Source organism: Panthera uncia, chromosome E1 (genome assembly GCF_023721935.1).
Source record: "Panthera uncia isolate 11264 chromosome E1, Puncia_PCG_1.0, whole genome shotgun sequence".
NCBI classification, from domain to species: Eukaryota; Metazoa; Chordata; class Mammalia; order Carnivora; family Felidae; genus Panthera; species Panthera uncia.
In genome coordinates this window covers 47,266,895-47,284,356 of record NC_064814.1, presented here as the reverse complement: position 1 = coordinate 47,284,356, position 17,462 = coordinate 47,266,895, and the positions used below count along the sequence as shown (strand labels likewise).

Genomic DNA, 17,462 nt, shown 5'->3' with positions numbered 1-17,462 from the left:
ATTCTCTAGTACGTTTCCCTCCACAACTTTTATAGCCTTGGGTTTTACGTTTAGATTTATAACCCATTTTGAGGTCATTTTTGTACCTGAGGTCTGAGTTCCGCTTGGAAGTTCACTCTCGCCTGTGACTTCCAGGTCCGCCTGTTGCAACGCTCTCCTTTTCCCACCCAGTTGCCTTTTGCACTTTGCCACAGATCAGTTGACCTTAGATGGGTTTATTTCTAGACGCTCTGTTCTATGCCGGCGATCTATTCGTCCGTCTTTACACGCGCTGTCTCGGTTACTGGTGCTTCATAATCCAACTGGAAATCTGGTCGGGTTAGGCCGTTCTAAGGTCTTTGCATTTCTATCTGATTTACAGTCAGGTTGTATCAATTTGCAACAAGAAGGCTGTTGGGATTTTGTGGGGTGGGGGTGGGGCGTAGAGCAGAGGAGAGCTCTGACCTCTTAGCGACACCGAGCCTCTGGGCCTGGGGACACTGTGTCTCTCTCTCCACGTGTGCGTGCCTTAAATTCTCTTAGCAATGCCTTGCCACCTTCAGTGTGCCTGTCTTGCATCCGTGTATAGATCCTATCAGCTTTTCCTCATAGGTGGTCACGTGTCTGCCGGGAAAGATGTTTCACTCCTTCCTTTCTGATTTTTAGATTTCCTTTCCTTTCCGATTGAGCTAGCTGGCACCGTCAGTCCAGCGTTGAGTAGGTGGCGGAAGCAGACGGCTGTCTTGTTCCTGATCTAAAGGGAAAGCTTTCAGCGTGGTGTGAGCCGTGGGCTTTGCGTCGAGGCTCTTTGTCAGGATGCGGAAGTCCTCACGTTCCTGGCGTGCCCGAGTTTTCGTTGGGAACACGTGTTGGATTTTGTCGAACACTCTTTTGTATCTGTGAAGGTGATCATAACGTTTTTCTTGTTTGTTTGGTGTATGTGGTGGATTTCATTGACTGGTGCAATTTTCAATGGCCAACCCAACTTTTCATTCCTCGGAAAAATCCCACTTGGTCATGGTGTATTATTCTTTTGATGGGTATAGTGCCAGTCAGTTTATGTACTTTGTTTTTCTTTTTTTAAAAAATTATTTATTTATATGAGAGAGAGAGAGAGAGAGAGAGAGAGAGAGACAGTGCATGAGCGGGGGAGGGGCACAGAAAGATGGAGACAGAATCCGAAACAGGCTCCAGGCTCTGAGCTGTCAGCCCAGACCCTGACTCGTGGCTCGAACTCACAAACCAGCAGATCATGACCTGAGCTGAAGTCGGACACTTAGCCGACTGAGCCACCCAGATGCCCCTATACTTTTTTTTTTTTTTTAATTTTTTTTTTCAACACTTTTTATTTATTTTTGGGACAGAGAGAGACAGAGCATGAATGGGGGAGGGGCAGAGAGAGAGGGAGACACAGAATCGGAAACAGGCTCCAGGCTCCGAGCCATCAGCCCAGAGCCCGACTCGGGGCTCGAACTCACGGACCGCGAGATCGTGACCTGGCTGAAGTCGGACGCTTAACCGACTGCGCCACCCAGGCGCCCCTATACTTTTTTTTCTTGAGTGAGCATTGGTAATTTGTGTTTTTCAAGGAATATATGCATTTTTTTTCTAAGCTGTCAAACTTATTGGTATAAACCTGTTCACATGTTCCTTTATTTCCCTTTTAACATCTGCAGACTCTGTCGTGATGTCATCTCTCTCATTCTATTGATCATTTGTGTCTTCTTTTTTCTCCATCAGTCTGGATCGAGGTTTTATTGGTCTTCACAGGAAACCTGCTTCGTTTCACTGACTTTTCTCTAATGTTTTTCTAATTTCTATTTCATTGATTTCCACTCCAAAATTACACTGACGTGGTTTCTATTTTCTCTCCTTTGTCTAGTTTCTTAAGGTGGTTGAGACTAATGATTTCAGACTTTGTTCTCTTTCTTTAAAAAAATTTTTTTTTAAGTGTATTGATTTATTTTGAGAGAGAGAGAGAGAGCACGTATAGGGGAGGGGCAGAGAGAGAGGGAGAGAGAGAGAAAGAGAGAGAGAATCCCAAGCAGGATCTGCACTGTCAGCACAGAGCCCGATGCAGGGCTTGAACTCATGAACCATGAGATCATGACTTGAGCCAAAATCAAGAATTGGACGCTTAACCGACTGAGTCACCCAGGTGCCCCTCTTCTCTTTCTGATAGAGATGTTCGGTGCTATAAATTTGACCCAAGTGCAGCTGTAGTGCTGTCCCACAGGGTTTGTTATGGTCGGTTTTTATTTTCATTCAGTTCAAAAATCTTTCTAATTTCCCTCTTGGTTTCTTGTTTTTCCCATGTGCTTTTTTGGAAATGTGCTACTTAGTTTCTAAACGTTTGGGAATTTTTTTTTAGAGATCTTTATGTAATTAATTTCTAGTTAATTCCATTGTGGGCCTAGAACATACTGTTATGTCCTCTTGGTTCATTCTGACGAAATCTTCTTTATCCTGGTATGAATGTTTGCCCTGAAACTTACTTTGTCTGATATTAATATAATATGCTGGCTTTCTTTTAAAAAATGATCTATTTGCTTATTTTAAAAATTCCAGTATAATTAACACGTTGTGACAGGCACCGAGTAATGGACAGAATTGTACACCTGAAAATAACATAACACTCCAGCTTTCTTTTGACCAGTGTGAGCCTGGTGTCTCTCGTACCATGGTTTTACTTTTCAACCTTGTAAGTAAAGTATATTTCTTGTAGCCAGCATATAGTTAGATCTTGCTTCCTCCCCTCCCCCTCCCCAATCCAATGATCTGTCTTTAATTGTGATGTTTAGGCCATTAACATTTAATGTGATTATTGATGTGGTTGAGTTTAAATCAGTGTCCTCCATTCCTTCATGTCTGGTGTCTGGAAATCTATTGTGTATTTATCTCTTTTTTGGTTGTTTCATGTGAGAGGCTAAACTCCACCCATCTTGACTGGAATTAGAGAGGACGCCTATAATATCTTAATATTATGTAATACTCATCCCATGTTCAGATTTCTCTGATTGTCTTAAAAGTATCTCTTTACAATTGCTGTGTTAGAATGGGGATCCGAATAAGAACTACCTTGCATTTGGTTGCGTTCTTAAATCCCTTATAATCTAGAGTAGTATCCCATCCCTTCTTTCTATGTCATTCATTTATTGAAGAAACGGAGTCATTTGTCCAGCAGACTTTTCTGGGTTTGGGTGATTATATCTTTGTGATGCTTTTTAACATGTTCTTCTGCTTTAACATGTTCTTTCCTATAAATGGATAGATCTAGAGGATCCTTTATAGAATGTGCTGCATGTTCGTTTGAAATACATGAAGTTGCCAGTATTGGACTATTTGCCCTACTAATGGCCCTGCTGTTGAGCCTCACACTTCCTGTTGCATCATGTCTGGGAGCCCCTCTTCGAGTGACAGAGATTGGCCAGTGGATTCCAGAGGTCATCCTGGCCCTCCACTGTCAAGACCCCCCATGTTTCCTGATGGTTTTCGTTGTATTGCATGTCACCTGGGTCCTTATCTCATTTAGGAGTTGCAAAATGGTGCTGTTTTCATCCTGTCACTCTTCTTGCATTTATTAGCTGTGATTCTTCTGTACATAGAAACTTTTCCTCATCAGCGATTTGGTTACCCTGAAATGAAGCGCACTTAGCAACGGCAGGATGAATGCTTAATTTTTCCCCTTTTAAAAACCAAGTTTCAGAATACTGTGTCAGTGTCCTAGTAAGCTCCAAAGAGATTGATGATTTCTCTGTGTGTGTGTGTGCATATATTTGACATATTTCAACTTGAAGTTTTCGTCAGTGTTCTGACATTTCTGCATGCGTCTTTGTCAGTTTCTATTCCCACATTCAACATCTTGTACGTTTCCTATTATAGACTTGGAATTGGCCTTTGAACCAAGAAGCTCTGGTGACTTTTAGTGGAAAATGATATTTAGAGACCACAATCTGGATGCTACAGGTGCTCATTGCAAATGGAGAGGCGTGTTTTGTGGATCAAGCTAGGAAAAATGAATTTTTTAGGAAGAAATAAATCATAAGTTCATACTGGCATTCCTACTCTGAAAGTTTTTGCTTAACTTTAGAGATTTTATTTTTGTATCTCTTCTCTTATAGGGGAAGTCTGGCTCCTAAATATGTTAACATAATTTATATATAGTCAAAATAACAATACCTATATTATTGCTAACAATATGTTTACTGGATGCAGTTTAGAGTTTCTTTCTGGGGCTTTTTGTCCTCAGGCTATTTTATTGCATGAGGGAGGATTGGTCAAAATACTATGTTTTCTCTAAATTTTTTTTAAGTTTATTTATTTATGAGAGATATAGAGACAGCATGAGTCATGGAGGGGCAGAGAGAGAGGGAGACACAGAATCCGAAGCAGGCTCCAGGCTCTGAGCTGTCAGCACAGAGCCCAGTGCGGGGCTTGAACTCGCAAACCATGAGATCGTGACCTGAGCCGAAGTCAGACGCTTAACCAACGGAGCCAACCAGGCACCCCCAAAATACTGTTTTAAATTGCTTGAAAACCATTTCATATATAGTTAGGTCCCTTTATTTTGTTTTTTGATTTTTAGTGATTGCTTTGTTTTTATAAAACATTAAATGGTCTCACGCTCAGGCAGGAGACCTTCTGTGTGCCACGGGCCCCTCAGGTGTGACGGTCGTGCTGCTGGGTTGAAATTTTGCAGGTTGCCTGGGGGTGGGCGGCCAGTGTCAGGTTAATAAAAAGCTTTGTGCCCCGCCTTCCAGAGTATGGCTCGGGGACCCTCTCTCAGGCAGTCAAGTCCAGAAGTGAATTCACTGCAAGGGGGAAAGTCCCGGATGTACCTCGGAATTGATTTATTCACTGAAGAAGCCGGTAGGCAGTGTCCAGTGAGCAGGTAATGACTGCATGAAGTTGTGGGCAGCACTGAAAGGGCGTGTAGCTATGGAAGCCATTGGATGCGACCCTGTGCTGCTGGTTCTGTGTCGTGGAAGGGTGGCTGGCCCAGGCTTAGGGTTCCAAGGACTGAGAGGGTGCTCTGGTCAGATGGGGGTGGGGCTCACAAAGGAGCCAGGGCTGTGTGCACCTAAAGGACCAGGTAGAGCTGGGTGTCAGGGAAGGGCAGATGTGAGCAGCCCAGGGCTCCCCGGGGCTGGGCAGCCTTGCCTTCCTCCAGGGCCTTTGGACCCTCCCCTCTTCATGGACCCCCCCCCCCCGCCAACCAGCTTCCAGTCAGTGGCTTCCCGTCCCTCCTGGCCCTTCCAAGCCCTTGCTCATTTCTACTTAAGTTTGTTTATTTATTTTGAGAGAGAAGGAGAGAGAACGAGAACAAGGTGGGGAAGGGCAGAGAGAAGGAGAATCCCAAGCCGGCTCCACACCATCATCGCTGAGTGACGCAGGGCTCGAACTCATGAACCGTGAGATCATGGCCTGAGCCGAGATCAAGAGTCCGACGCTTAACCGACTGTGCCACCCAGGCGCCCCGCCCTCGCTCAGTTTTAGATGGAACCGCCCGTGTGGGCCCCACAGAGTCCGTCTATAGGACGGGCAGAAGCAGGTCAGAGAGAAGGTCAGAGAAGCTGCTCACCAGTCATGTTGGCTTGAAGGCCTCTGAGCTTTCGTACATTCACGCATTCATCATTCACGAACCCCAGTGGTCACTGGGGTCCTTTCTGTGCCGGACACAACACTAGGTACAGAGAGAGGTGGGATGCCATTCGGACGGTTAAGCCAGGCCCGAACTTCCTCAGTGAGCATGTGCCAGGAGTTCAGAGGTATGAGAAGGTCCTGGTTGTGGCTGGGATGATCTGGGACATTTGGCTCAACTGACTGAGCCATCAGCCTTTCTTCATCTGCATGGTGGTGGCCTGTCAGGCCGACAGCCAGGCCTTCTTTAGGTCTTTCAACTCCCCACCCGCCCACATCAGAATGAAAACAAACAGCATTGCTAACATCTGAAAGTTTGCCACGCTCCAGACGTGTGCTCCAAACGTTCTGTGTGCATTAACTCACTTCATCCTCACAGCAATGCTGTGCGATAGTGTATTATGTGATCGTGCACAGCTCCACCGTGCAGGTCAGGAAACTGAGGCAGAGAGAGGGAACGTGATCTGCCCTCGCTCGTGTTTGAACCCAGAACCCGATGCTTTTCGCCGGTGTCCTGTCCCGTTGGCCGCCATGATGAATGCTTAATGGTTGGTCATCTAGTGAAAAAGCCTCTATCTCACCTCAAATGGTGTATTTCAAAAATCCACCCTCAGGGGCCCTCACTGCAAGGACATGTAGGAAATTTGAGAGGCAGGTATGTGTCCAGAAAAGGTCCTCATCAAGTCGGAGAGATGGCTCTCGAGGCCCCAGCGTGGACTCTGAGAGTCTCCTCCCATGGCCCTTGCTTTTGTCTGTGGACTCCCAGAGGAAGGGGGGGGGGGCAGGTGCTGGTGCTTTCAGTGACTGAGGCATCCTTGGCTTTAATTATCATTATGAAATTACACATTTTACACGAAAACAGGCACCATTTGTTATGAATGACTTTGTATGGCTTTCTCCCCGTTTTCACTTCAAAACATTCTACTGTCTAACACCACATCTGGTCTATAGTAGATCCCCAGTCAATTTGGATGAATTGGTAGATGGAGGCGTGAAGGAGTAGATGATGGATGGGGGTGGGTGTGTGGATAGGTGGGCGGATTGAGTGGAAGGATATTTCTTTTATTCTTTTCTTTTAGAGAGAGAGAGTACGTACAGGTGCCTGAGTGCACGAGCTGGGGAGGGGCACAGGGGGAGAGAGAGAGAGAGAGAGAGAAAGAGGGAGAGAGAGAGTCTTAAGCAGACTCCATGCTCAGCCTGATGTGGGGGTCGATCCCACAACCCTGGGATCATAACCTGAGTCGAAATCAACAGTCGGACGCTCAACCAACTGAGCCACCAGGTGCTCCTGAAGGATGCTTCTCATAGCCTTCCAGAGCTGGAGACTTGCCCTGGTCTGTCTGAAAACACATCCCAGGGGCGCCTGGGTGGCTCAGCCGGTTAAGCGGCCGACTTCGGCTCAGGTCACGATCTCGCGGTCCGCGAGTTCGAGCCCCGCTTCGGGCTGTGTGCTGACCGCTCGGAGCCTGGAGCCCGTTTCGGATTCTGTGTCTCCCTCTCTCTCTGCCCCTCCCCCGTTCATGCTCTGTCTCTCTCTGTCTCAAAAAAAATACATAAACGTTAAAAAAAAAATTGAAATCACATCCCAGATGTCCCTCTCTCTATCCCTTGTGGCCACAGCCCATCTTCTCAGCTGTTGTCACCCACACCCACTGTGTTCCCAGTGAGACACTCAGACAGTCACAGGATGCTTGGCAGGTCCTGGCACCCCCTGGTTCTAGCAGGTGCCACTGGCCTGCCAGCATCCCCGAGTAAGGATCTCCCGAGGACGCATTCTTATCTGGCCCCGGGCAGAGCAATCATGGAGATCTTCTATAATCCCACAACTCTCTGTGGTAGCCACTCTTCATATTTCAAGCGAAGGGAGTGGCTCAGGGGCACGCGGTCTGTAAAGAGCCCGTGGCTCTCAGGCCTGCTGAGCTTGGCAACGACCTTGATCGTTTACACACACAGGACTTCCAGGTCGAGAGTCACTGACGTTCCTAGTTTCACGCTCGCGCCTCTGCTCCCTGGGCCTTAAACCCAGCAGGCTTTGGGTCTGAGCGGGAGGGACACGTTGCCGTGCGATGCTGTGGCTCCTGGCTGAAACACATCACATTGTCTCGGGGACTTGCTGAAAGCAGAGTTCTCCTTCCCTGTGGACGCCGATGAGGGTTATCTTTGCAGCTAAGAGGGCCGTCATTCTCAGGGGCACACGGTGGGCCGGGCTTACGCGCTGGAGGCCTGACGTCTGAAGTCACCGTGGTGTGCCTGCTGGAGGCCGTGCGAGGAGTCCCGGCGTGTGGGCAACACACACAGGCACGGCCCTGGCGTGCGCCTTGTGTAACTCTGTCCACACACGCGCAGGCTGCCAGCGGCCAGCAGCTCACCTGCATGCAGCCCGCCTCGCCCCGGACCGCCGCGCCCGCCCCATCTGCCCGGAAGTAGGCCGCGCAGCCTCTCGAAGGGTTGCTGTGCGCGGGCAGGCCCGCCGTGGCCTCCTTGTCCAGATTTTTCACCTCAGACCGGATGCCAGGCTTTTAACGGGAAAACTCTGCATGGTGAACTGTTGTTGGGTCACAGGTTTTTAAAGTTCCGTGAGTTTGACCCAAACGCTTCTTGGGCTGCCAGTTGCAACCTCTGTCTGAGCCACCGGATGCTGCTGCAAGGGATACCGAGAACGGAGCCCCGGAAAGTGGCAGAAAGAAGCGTACACCCTATGGGGAGGTACGGGTGCTCACTTCTGGGGACAGACTTTGGAGCTGCCTCCTTTCAGGCCAGACCCAGCATCGTCATCAGCACCATCAGTGGGGGGGGGGGGGGGGGGGGGGGGGGGGGGGGGGCGCAGGAGTATAAAAGATGCCAAGCTTGCTCCGGGGGCCAGAGACATGAGGGAGAGACAGTCTCTTCCACCCGGACGAGGCTATAGGGCTGGCATGCTTTCATCCATACGTGCTCTGGTCTGCCCACCATCCTGGGAGGTGGAGAAGGGATTTACTACCTTATTTTTTGTACTTCACAGCTGAGTCGGTTAAGGTAGAGCCGTGATTTGCCTGCAGACGCACAGCCGGCTGGGGGTGGGGGTGGGGGTCAGGAATTGTGACTTGTGTCCCTGGATTTCCATCCCCTTCCATTCTTGCTCCACCCGCCCACGTCCTGTTTCTTCTGCCCCGGCACAGAGCCTGCGGGACACATTTGCAAAAAAAAAAACCAGAAAATGAATCAACACTTTGGAAGGCTTCCCCGTTACAGAGCTGAGCCTGGTGACCCTTGCTCAGGGGTGTGGGAGAGGCAGGGTTGCCAAATGTGGCAAACACAAGCACAGAGCCCCAGTTCAGTTTGGGTTTTAGGTAAACAGCAAAGGCAACATTTGGGACAACCGATGCTACAGATTATTTGCCGTTTATCTGAAATTCAGATTTACCTGGGGGGCCCTGTGTTTATCTGGCAACTTCAGGAGGAGGGAACGTGGGCATAGACTAGGGGAGGGCTGGGAACGCCCATCTCCATTTGGGGGATTCTGGAAATCTAGAAGACAAGCAACGCCAGGAACGGTGACAGCAGAGCGTTTGGTCATTCTGCCTCCTGTGCCTACGCCCACCGGTCCAGCCCGCGGGACAGTGACCTGCGTCATTCTACAGCTCGGCCCCTGGCGTCCAGCCCCCTGCAGTCGAGCTGCGCTGACTGCTTCCGGCCTCTTAATTGGATGAAGTGTGCAGCTGGGCGCCCGAGGAAGGGAAGGTGGGGCGGCCAGGCAGGGAGGCAAATTAACCTTGGCTTCAGCAAGGCCACTGGCTGCTGATTTATTGATTGCCTTGAAATAACAGCCCAATCTAACACAGGCTGACCGAAAGGCAGATAGTAGTTATTCATAGGACTCCTCGTTTCCTCTTTCCCACATTGCCTGGTCCCGGGGTCTGCCACTTTTGGTTATTAGATTGCTCAGAAAGCACATTTATTACCCCACCGTTCCCCAGGTGAAGGGGCGGGTGTGGAGGGCCACCTGGGAGATCAGAGGTGGCCATGTGGTCCCCAAAGGGCCTTCGGAGGAAAGACGTCCCATCATCCCCAGAAGAGCCAAGGCCTGGCAGAGGGTCCAGCCTGGGAGTCCAGAAGGCTGAGTACTCGTCTAGGCCCTTCCCAGCCCTCGGTTTGCAGGGCTGAAGAATGGACCCTCTTCCTGGTCACCCAGGAGGGTGCTATGGTTATAGAAGTGAGGACTGTGGGCTCTGGGCCGGGGTCCGTTGTGCATCCTGGACACATCCAGTGAGCCCCACAGAAACAGGGGAGCGTCCCCTCCTTTATTATTATTTTTTTAAATGTTTATTTATTTTTGAGAGAGAGAGAGAGAGAGAGAGAGAGAGAGAGGAGAGAACGCATGCATAGGGAAGGGGCAGAGAGAGAGGGAGACACAGAATCCAAAGCAGCCTCCAGGCTCCGAGCGGTCAGCACAGAGCCCGACGCGGGGCTCGAACTCACGGACCGCGAGATCATGACCTGAGCCGAAAGTGGACACTTAACCCACTGAGCCACCCAGGCAGCCCAAAAGGCCCCTCCTTTAGAGGCTGAACTCAGGACCCCGTGGTGTCACACGTAGAAGAGTCTGCCAGGGTATGTGACACTGACAAGCCATTCTCGTCTGACCCTAGAGCTCAGATTCAACAAGGATTGGATTTTTTAAAAGCGGCTCTATGGAGGTATAGTATACATACTCTAAAATGCACTCATTTCAGGTGTACAGTTTGAGTCTTGACCAAGGGGTGTGCCTGTGTAACCACCACTCTGATCAAGGTATAGAACATTCCCTTCCCCACACGCCCTCTCCTCCAGTCCAGCGCCCCCACGTGGCCTCAGTGCCCAGCCCCCAGCCCCCAGCCCCCAGTCCCCAGCCCTCATCCCAAGCCCCAGCCCCCAGCCCCAGCAACCACCGCTCTGACATCTGTCACTAGAGCGGGTTCCGCCTGGTCTAGAACCTCGTGTAAATGGAATTAGGCAGAAGGCACTCTTTTGCATCTGGCTCCTCTTGCTCAGCGTATGGCCGATGACAAGCGTCCCTTTGCACGGTAGGATGTGCCAGTGGCCCACGCTGTGTCTGTGCAATCCGTACGGTGGGTGGCGGGTTTCTGGGAGGCAGAGCCATCCCCAGGAGCACAGAATGCCACCTGCTGCCACTTCCATCCTCCTTTTGCAGCTGGACAAACAGCTCCCGAGAGAGAAACGCCTCCCCGAGCGTGGGGAACACGCTGGGCGGTTCTGAGTCCAGCATGCAGTGTTCCCGATTCCCCGTCCAGCGCTTTCCAGACTGGGCTTGCTGGGAGGGTCACAAGCCCCTCAGCTAGAAGTACGTGACCCCTTATGTAATTTCTAACAGATTTCCATGGCCTTTTGGAAGCACAATCCCATCGACCGGGAGGAAAAAAATCAACGGGCTTTAAAGCGGTAACCTTAAAAATCGCATACAAGGAACGGATGTGCCAAAGATCGCAGATTTGAACCACAGCTGGCTAACTGGCAGGGTGGAGAGAGGGGCCTTCCCTGGATACGAGGAGCCCAAGGGGTCATTCTGCTGCTCCTCTTTTTGGCTGTGTGACCCCACCAGTGGGAAGCCGTGGCTTCCTCATAGGTAAATGGACCATATATCACCCACCGCAGGCTCATTTTGGGGGTTAAGCGAACTCAAGGAAAAGCACTCAAAATTGTGAGATGCTTGAATTCATGGTTATTGTGATTTTTATCATTAGCCTCCTGGCATTCCCCAGGGTTCTGGGATGGTCACCAGCCCTCCTCCTCCCACCAGAGCTCCCTCTGCCCGGGTGTCCTGCCCACCCTTGTGGCTTGAGTCTGGAGTTCATGTTTTTTTTTTTTTTTTTTTTTTTTTTTTTTTTTTTTAACGTTTATTTATTTTTGAGACAGAGAGAGACACAGCATGAACGGGGGAAGGGAAGAGAGAGAGAGGGAAACACAGAATCGGAAGCAGGCTCCAGGCTCTGAGCCATCAGCCCAGAGCCCGACGCGGGGCTCGAACCCGCGGACCGCGAGATCGTGACCTGAGCCGAAGCCGGACGCTTAACCGACTGAGCCACCCAGGCGCCCCTGGAGTTCATGTTTGATGCCAGGCTGCTTCCTCTGGCCAAGGACACCTCCGTCCACTTTTCCGCCGGGCAGTCACGCCGAAAGGGCTTCTCTTTACCCCTTGGTCTGTGCCCCTTGGTTGGCTGCTTTGGAGGGTGACCGTGTCTTCCAGGGGGACCTTCAGCGGGAACCCTGTGCAGGCCACACAACCTGTCTTGAAGTCTGACCACCGCAGACACCCTCTGGATTTAGTGCAAATCTGCCTGGCTGGATTTCGTTCTATGGGATCAGGCACACAGATGGAAACTCTACTCCATATTGCTATCTTGGGAGACTCTGAGCTTCCTGAGGGCCGGCCTGGCAGGTTACTGAGTCTTTGAGCCACGGCTGTACTTGGTGCAGTGCTGAGCACGAATCAGTTGGTTGAGCTGGGTTGAATCCTACAAGGCGAAGTGCTTTGTCAACATAAAAGTCTTTTGTGCATAAAAGAACATTATAGGGGCGCCTGTGTGGCTCAGTCAGTTAAGCGTCCGACTTCGGCTCAGGCGACGATCTCGCGGTTTGTGAGTTTGAGCCCCGCGTCGGGCTGTGTGCTGACCGCTCAGAGCCTGGAACCTGCTTCGGATTCTGTGTCTCCTCCCCTCTCCGGCCCTGCCATGCTCATGCTCTGTCTCTCTCTGTCTCTCAATAATAAACTTAAAAAAATTTTTTTAACTAAAAAAAAAAAAAGGACATTATAAAGCAAGGGAAGACTACAGAATGGAAGAAAATATTTGTGAATCACGTATCTGATAAAGGGCTGGTATCCAGAGTATATAAAGAGCTCGTACAGCTCATCAACAAAAAGATAGTCAACCCAATAGAAAGAATGGCAAAGGACTTGCACAGACTTTTCTCCAAAGAAGACACACAAACGGCCTGTGGGTGTTCAATGTTATCATTATTTGGGGGGATTTCAAATGGTGTGACTTTCACGCCACTAGAATGGCTACAGTTTTTTTATTATTTATTTATTTATTTATTTATTTTTAAATTTTTTTTTCAACGTTTTTTATTTATTTTTGGGACAGAGAGAGACAGAGCATGAACGGGGGAGGGGCAGAGAGAGAGGGAGACACAGAATCGGAAACAGGCTCCAGGCTCCGAGCCATCAGCCCGGAGCCTGACGCGGGGCTCGAACTCACGGACCGCGAGATCGTGACCTGGCTGAAGTCGGACGCTTAACCGACTGCGCCACCCAGGCGCCCCGAGAATGGCTACAGTTTTTTTAAATGGAAAATAGCAAGTGTTGGTGAGAACGTGGAGAAATCGGAACCCTTACACACTGCTGGTGGAAATGCAACATGGTGCAGCTGCTGAGGAAAACATTCTGGAAGCTCCTTAGCGAGTCAAAAATAGATTTACCCTATGACCCAGGGATTCCACTCCCAGATACGCACCCGAGAGAAGTGAAAACGCACGTCCACACAAACTGCTGCATGCATCTTCACAGCAGTGTTATCCATAGTGGCCGAAGGGCAGAACCAACCCAAATGTCCATCCCCTGCTGAGTGGATGAACCCAATGTGGTCTGTCCACACAAGGGGATATCATTCGGTCACGAAGTCACATGCCACAACGTGGATGAGCCTCAAAAACATTATGCTAAGTGAAGTAAGCCAGGCACAAAAGGTCGCAAGGTTCTGTTTATGTGAAACCTCCAGAAGAGGTAAATCCACAGATACAGAAAGTAGATTCGTGGTTGCCAGGGGCTGGAGAAGGGGGTGCAGGGTGATAGCTAATGGGTACAGGGTTTCGGTGTGGGGTGATGGACGTGTTGTGGAATTTGACCCCGGTGATGGTTGTACAACTGAAAAGCACTTTGAGTTTTATCTCAGAAAATGTTTTTAAAAATCTCGAAATGGCCATGAGAAGTATGAAGTCTGACCCCGCGCCCCCCGTGGCCATCTGCAGGCCACTGAGTGGTGCACTCGCAGCCCCTTGAGCGCTCAACCCTTCCTGTCCGAATGAGGCCCCAGCTTCCCGTGGGGTCAGCAGAGGCCGCCTGCCTGGAGCCGGACAAAGGGTTTGTTTATCTTCTGGGAGAATTGAATACTGATGGCAACAGTGGATCTGCAATCGAGGGGAAGGCCCAGGAACCACCTCACTTACCTCCTTCCCGTAAACTCCAGCCTATACCCTCTCCCTCTAGCCCTCTACCACCCAGGAAATCTGAGGACAGGAGCCACCTCCTCTAGGGAGAGAGTCAGAGAGTCAGTGGCCTTGATCTGCTAGTCACTGTCTCACTGATTAGTTGCCGGGAAAGACAGATTCGTTTGGGAAGTGGAACTGGGCAGCAGACAGAGTCATTGCTGAGGCCGTGATGGAGATAATGGCCCCACCAGCCCCCAGGATCTGGTCCTCCTGTAGGATCCCAGGACCACAGAGGGCCCCCTGGACCTTCAAGACCCTCCATATGTCACACACACACACACACACACACACACACACACACACACATTCAGGGCCCAGGTGGGTGACCGGCTCGCATAACCAGAGACCAACCACCTTGACTCCCAGCCACTTCCCCTGCAGCATCCCCTGCTGTGTATTTGCCTTTTTGCACCGCCCCCGCGCCCCACCCCCACCCCCCACCGGGCAGCAGGTGCAATGGAAGTCCAATGGCAGCATGTGTGCGGAAGGAGGCTGGGGTCCTGGAGACAAGCAGAGCCGTCTGTTCATTGCACTCCGCTGTTAGCTGTTGAAAGTTGAGAGTCTAGATAGGATCCGTTTGAAAAACTACAATAAGGATTCTGTGGCTAAAATTAAAGACTCACAAGTCTGTGCCTCAGGGGGCGCTGGGGAAACAGAGGTGAGGGTGCGGGTTGCCCCAGGGGTGAGAGCGCCCTGCAGGCGGGGCGTAGGCTCTGGGTCTGTGATCCCCCCTCAGCCTCCCTTCGTTCGCCAGCTCCTGTGTGTGTCTCTGTCCGGCTGCTCCTTCTCTGTTTCCGTGTCATGTGCCGAGACTGTCGGGAATGTGTGTGGCGGGACGCTGGGTCTGGAGCGAGGCCCAGAGGCTGGTCAGAGCCCTGCTCTGGCTGGCGTGCGTCTTCTGATCCAGGTCTGGTTTTGCTGCTCGATGGGTTTGTTGTGTGCTTCCAGAAGGCCCTTGTGGTCCGTCCAGACGGGCTGAGATCCACACGCAGCCGCTGCGTGCAATTCTCCCTCCTTGGAATGGGGGCTCCAGAGCTTTAGAGCACAGAGAGACCTGCTCCCCGCTTCCCCCTCGGCCCCGGGATTCTCCCCAGTGAACATCTTATGTTGCCTTATTCTCTCCTCTGCACCGTTTAGGTGGCGAGATGGGAACAGAGAACCCGCAAGCTGAGCAAGGTCTTCCGATCCCCCTACCTGGCCTGCTACTCCCTGGGTGCTGCCATTTTGCTCCTGAACGTGCTGCGCTCGCACTGGTAAGCGCTTCCCGGGCCGACCGGCCGGATAAAGTCCGTTTCCATTGGAGGCATCCAGGGCACCTGAGGGGGCAGCCCCTGCAGGCAGTGTTACGCGGGTGGGTGCATCCAGATGCGGGGAGCGTTGCGTCCGAACGCAGTCACCCCCTCCCTCTCTGGGCCATCAGACTCCCATCCGCAGAGGAGTCCTCGTGGCCCCAGGAAGGCGACAGCGCCACATGCCTGGGGTGCAGGCACGGAGGAGCACCGCGGACAAGGCCAGGTGGTCCCCAGTCTCAATGTGTAGACCAAGCTGCTGCAGGAGTCCCCTCCAGGAAGTGTCAGGGCAGAAGGCAGGTGACACTTGGGGACTGGGCCTCACGCAGGCTTTTTATAGCAAGCTGCTCAGCTCATGTCTGGACCTGACGTGTTACCTTCCTGCCAGGAGAACTCATTCCAGATGATAAAGCGCTGCCCTCGGGCCTGGTGGCGGGAGCTGGTGCTGATGCTCAGACAGGAGGCGCGGTGCCCTGCAGGCCACCCCTGAGCCCGGGGTCCTACCTCCACTGCTCTGTGAGAACCGCTGTGGGCGCCACACTGGCTCGTGGACTGAACATGGCCCGTGCGGTGCTGGAAAAAATGAGCGATGATGGCACAGGAGAATTGCAAGGTCCGACTTGTCATGACAGATCAGAAGCCCTGGTGGCCCCGGCCCCGACGTGGGAGCGATCACTGGGGAGCTGAGTGGCGGCCGCTTGCCACGTTCCCCACGCCCTGCCTCCCCCTGTGGGCCCTGGGGAGAGGGATGGCTATCCCAAGGGTCCTGGTCTTCAGAGAGGGCGTGGCCCCTGCCCTGGATTAAATGACACTGGAGACACTTCTCCAGAGAGGCCTTATTCCCCGCACAGAGGGGCAAGGGGCTTGGCTCGAGGCCCTGCCTAGGGTGCCTCCAGGCCTGCATGGCCCGTGTGCTGACCAGCTTCCAGGCCCTCTGACCCCAGGGAGCGTTTTCACATTTGTAGTCTCTGAGCAGAGAAGGGTTCCATTGTACAGACGAAGAAAGTGAGGCTTGGCAGGAAGCAATGGTTTGTTCGAGGTTTTCCAGCTCACGGAGCCTGATGTGGGCGGGAGACCAGGCTGCATCACGCTGGACAGCAGCTTAGGGAGAAAAGACCCCATTCACTTAGGAGGTCACACTGCCAGTGCGACCTTGGGCTGGGCTCATGGGTGTAGGAGGGGTCAAGGGAGGGGGGTTGGTTCTATTTGCCTACCCTTGCTGAGTGGGGTGTCGCCCCTTAAAATGGAAGGGGGCCCTGGGCTGCCGTCAGCTGGGCAGGACTCAGTAGCACGTTTGAGCCCAAGCTGAGAGACCAGGCCCCCTCTGGCAGATGGGGGGCTTGCTTCTCTGTGAGTCCTGCCCCAGGGCTGCTCTCTGGATTCCAGGCACACACTCCCGGGGCCGGGAGGAGGGCTGGTCACTGTGGTGAGGCCGAGGAAGGGTAGAGGGCTGGAGAGAACTTGCCCTTGTCCTGGCTCCCTGGTCTCAGTGCATGCTGGGTCCCCACCAGGGCCTGCACGTGGCCCGGGGAGGGCTTGGGCCCCACGGCCCTCAGCCCAGAGGCAGCAGACCAGGTGTCTCCAGAAGCATCCGTCAGTGCCCTGAATTGCTACTATCCCTGAGCACCAGGCTCGGGCAGCCGTGCTGGGCTCCTACCATGGCTCCTCACGCTTCACCCCAACCCTTTGGGGGTGGGTATGGGAGCCCACGCGTCAGCTGGGGGCCAAGGCTGGTGAGCGGTTGAGCCAGGAGGCAAACCCAGCTAACTCGGATGTGCTGGCCCCTCTCAGGGAGCCTGTGTCTCAGTGCCGAGTTCCCATTTTCCTGACCACCTTGGTAACGGAGCCTCTGTCTCACCCCTTGCTCAAGCCGGTAACTTGGGAGGCATCCTTAATTGTTTGTTGTTATTTCCCTGCTCGGCCCAGCAGCACACCTAGGATCCCCCCTGGGGATCTATCCTGGATCTACCCTGGGATCTGGACTTGGGATCTATACCCTGGGTCCACCTCTGAGATCTACCCTTCTCCCTTCTTGCCTCTGGATTACGCGGCATGGAGGCCCTCGGGGATCCTGTGGGGATGGGCATCGACTTGTGTCAGCCCTGCCTAGCACCCCCATCCCGCTCCCCTGTGCGGTAAAGAATGACACCCGGTTTCCTCATCTGGCCCCGGCCGTGTCTGGGTCACCTCCCCCCTTCCCCTGGCAGGGCCCCTTCCCTGACTCTTCCTGCTGCCTCATTTCTGTCGGGTCTGGCTCTCCTCCTGCCTTAGCTCCCGGCATCCATAGCACCTCCCAGCTGCACCCTATGT

General features: G+C 52.3%; 1 protein-coding gene across 2 annotated transcripts in view; it reads left to right on the top strand.

Moving 5' to 3' along the window:
* PEMT (phosphatidylethanolamine N-methyltransferase) overlaps positions 1 to 17,462 on the top strand; it is an 84,304-nt gene that overhangs the window by 50,260 nt on the left and 16,582 nt on the right. For both annotated transcript variants that reach the window (XR_007459364.1, XM_049638010.1), the window contains exon 3: positions 15,001 to 15,116. Coding sequence is in view for 1 of the 2 variants with exons in the window: in XM_049638010.1 (XP_049493967.1) it covers positions 15,001 to 15,116 (116 nt within the window). In the remaining variant the exon portion in view is untranslated. The remainder of the gene's footprint in view (positions 1 to 15,000; positions 15,117 to 17,462) is intronic.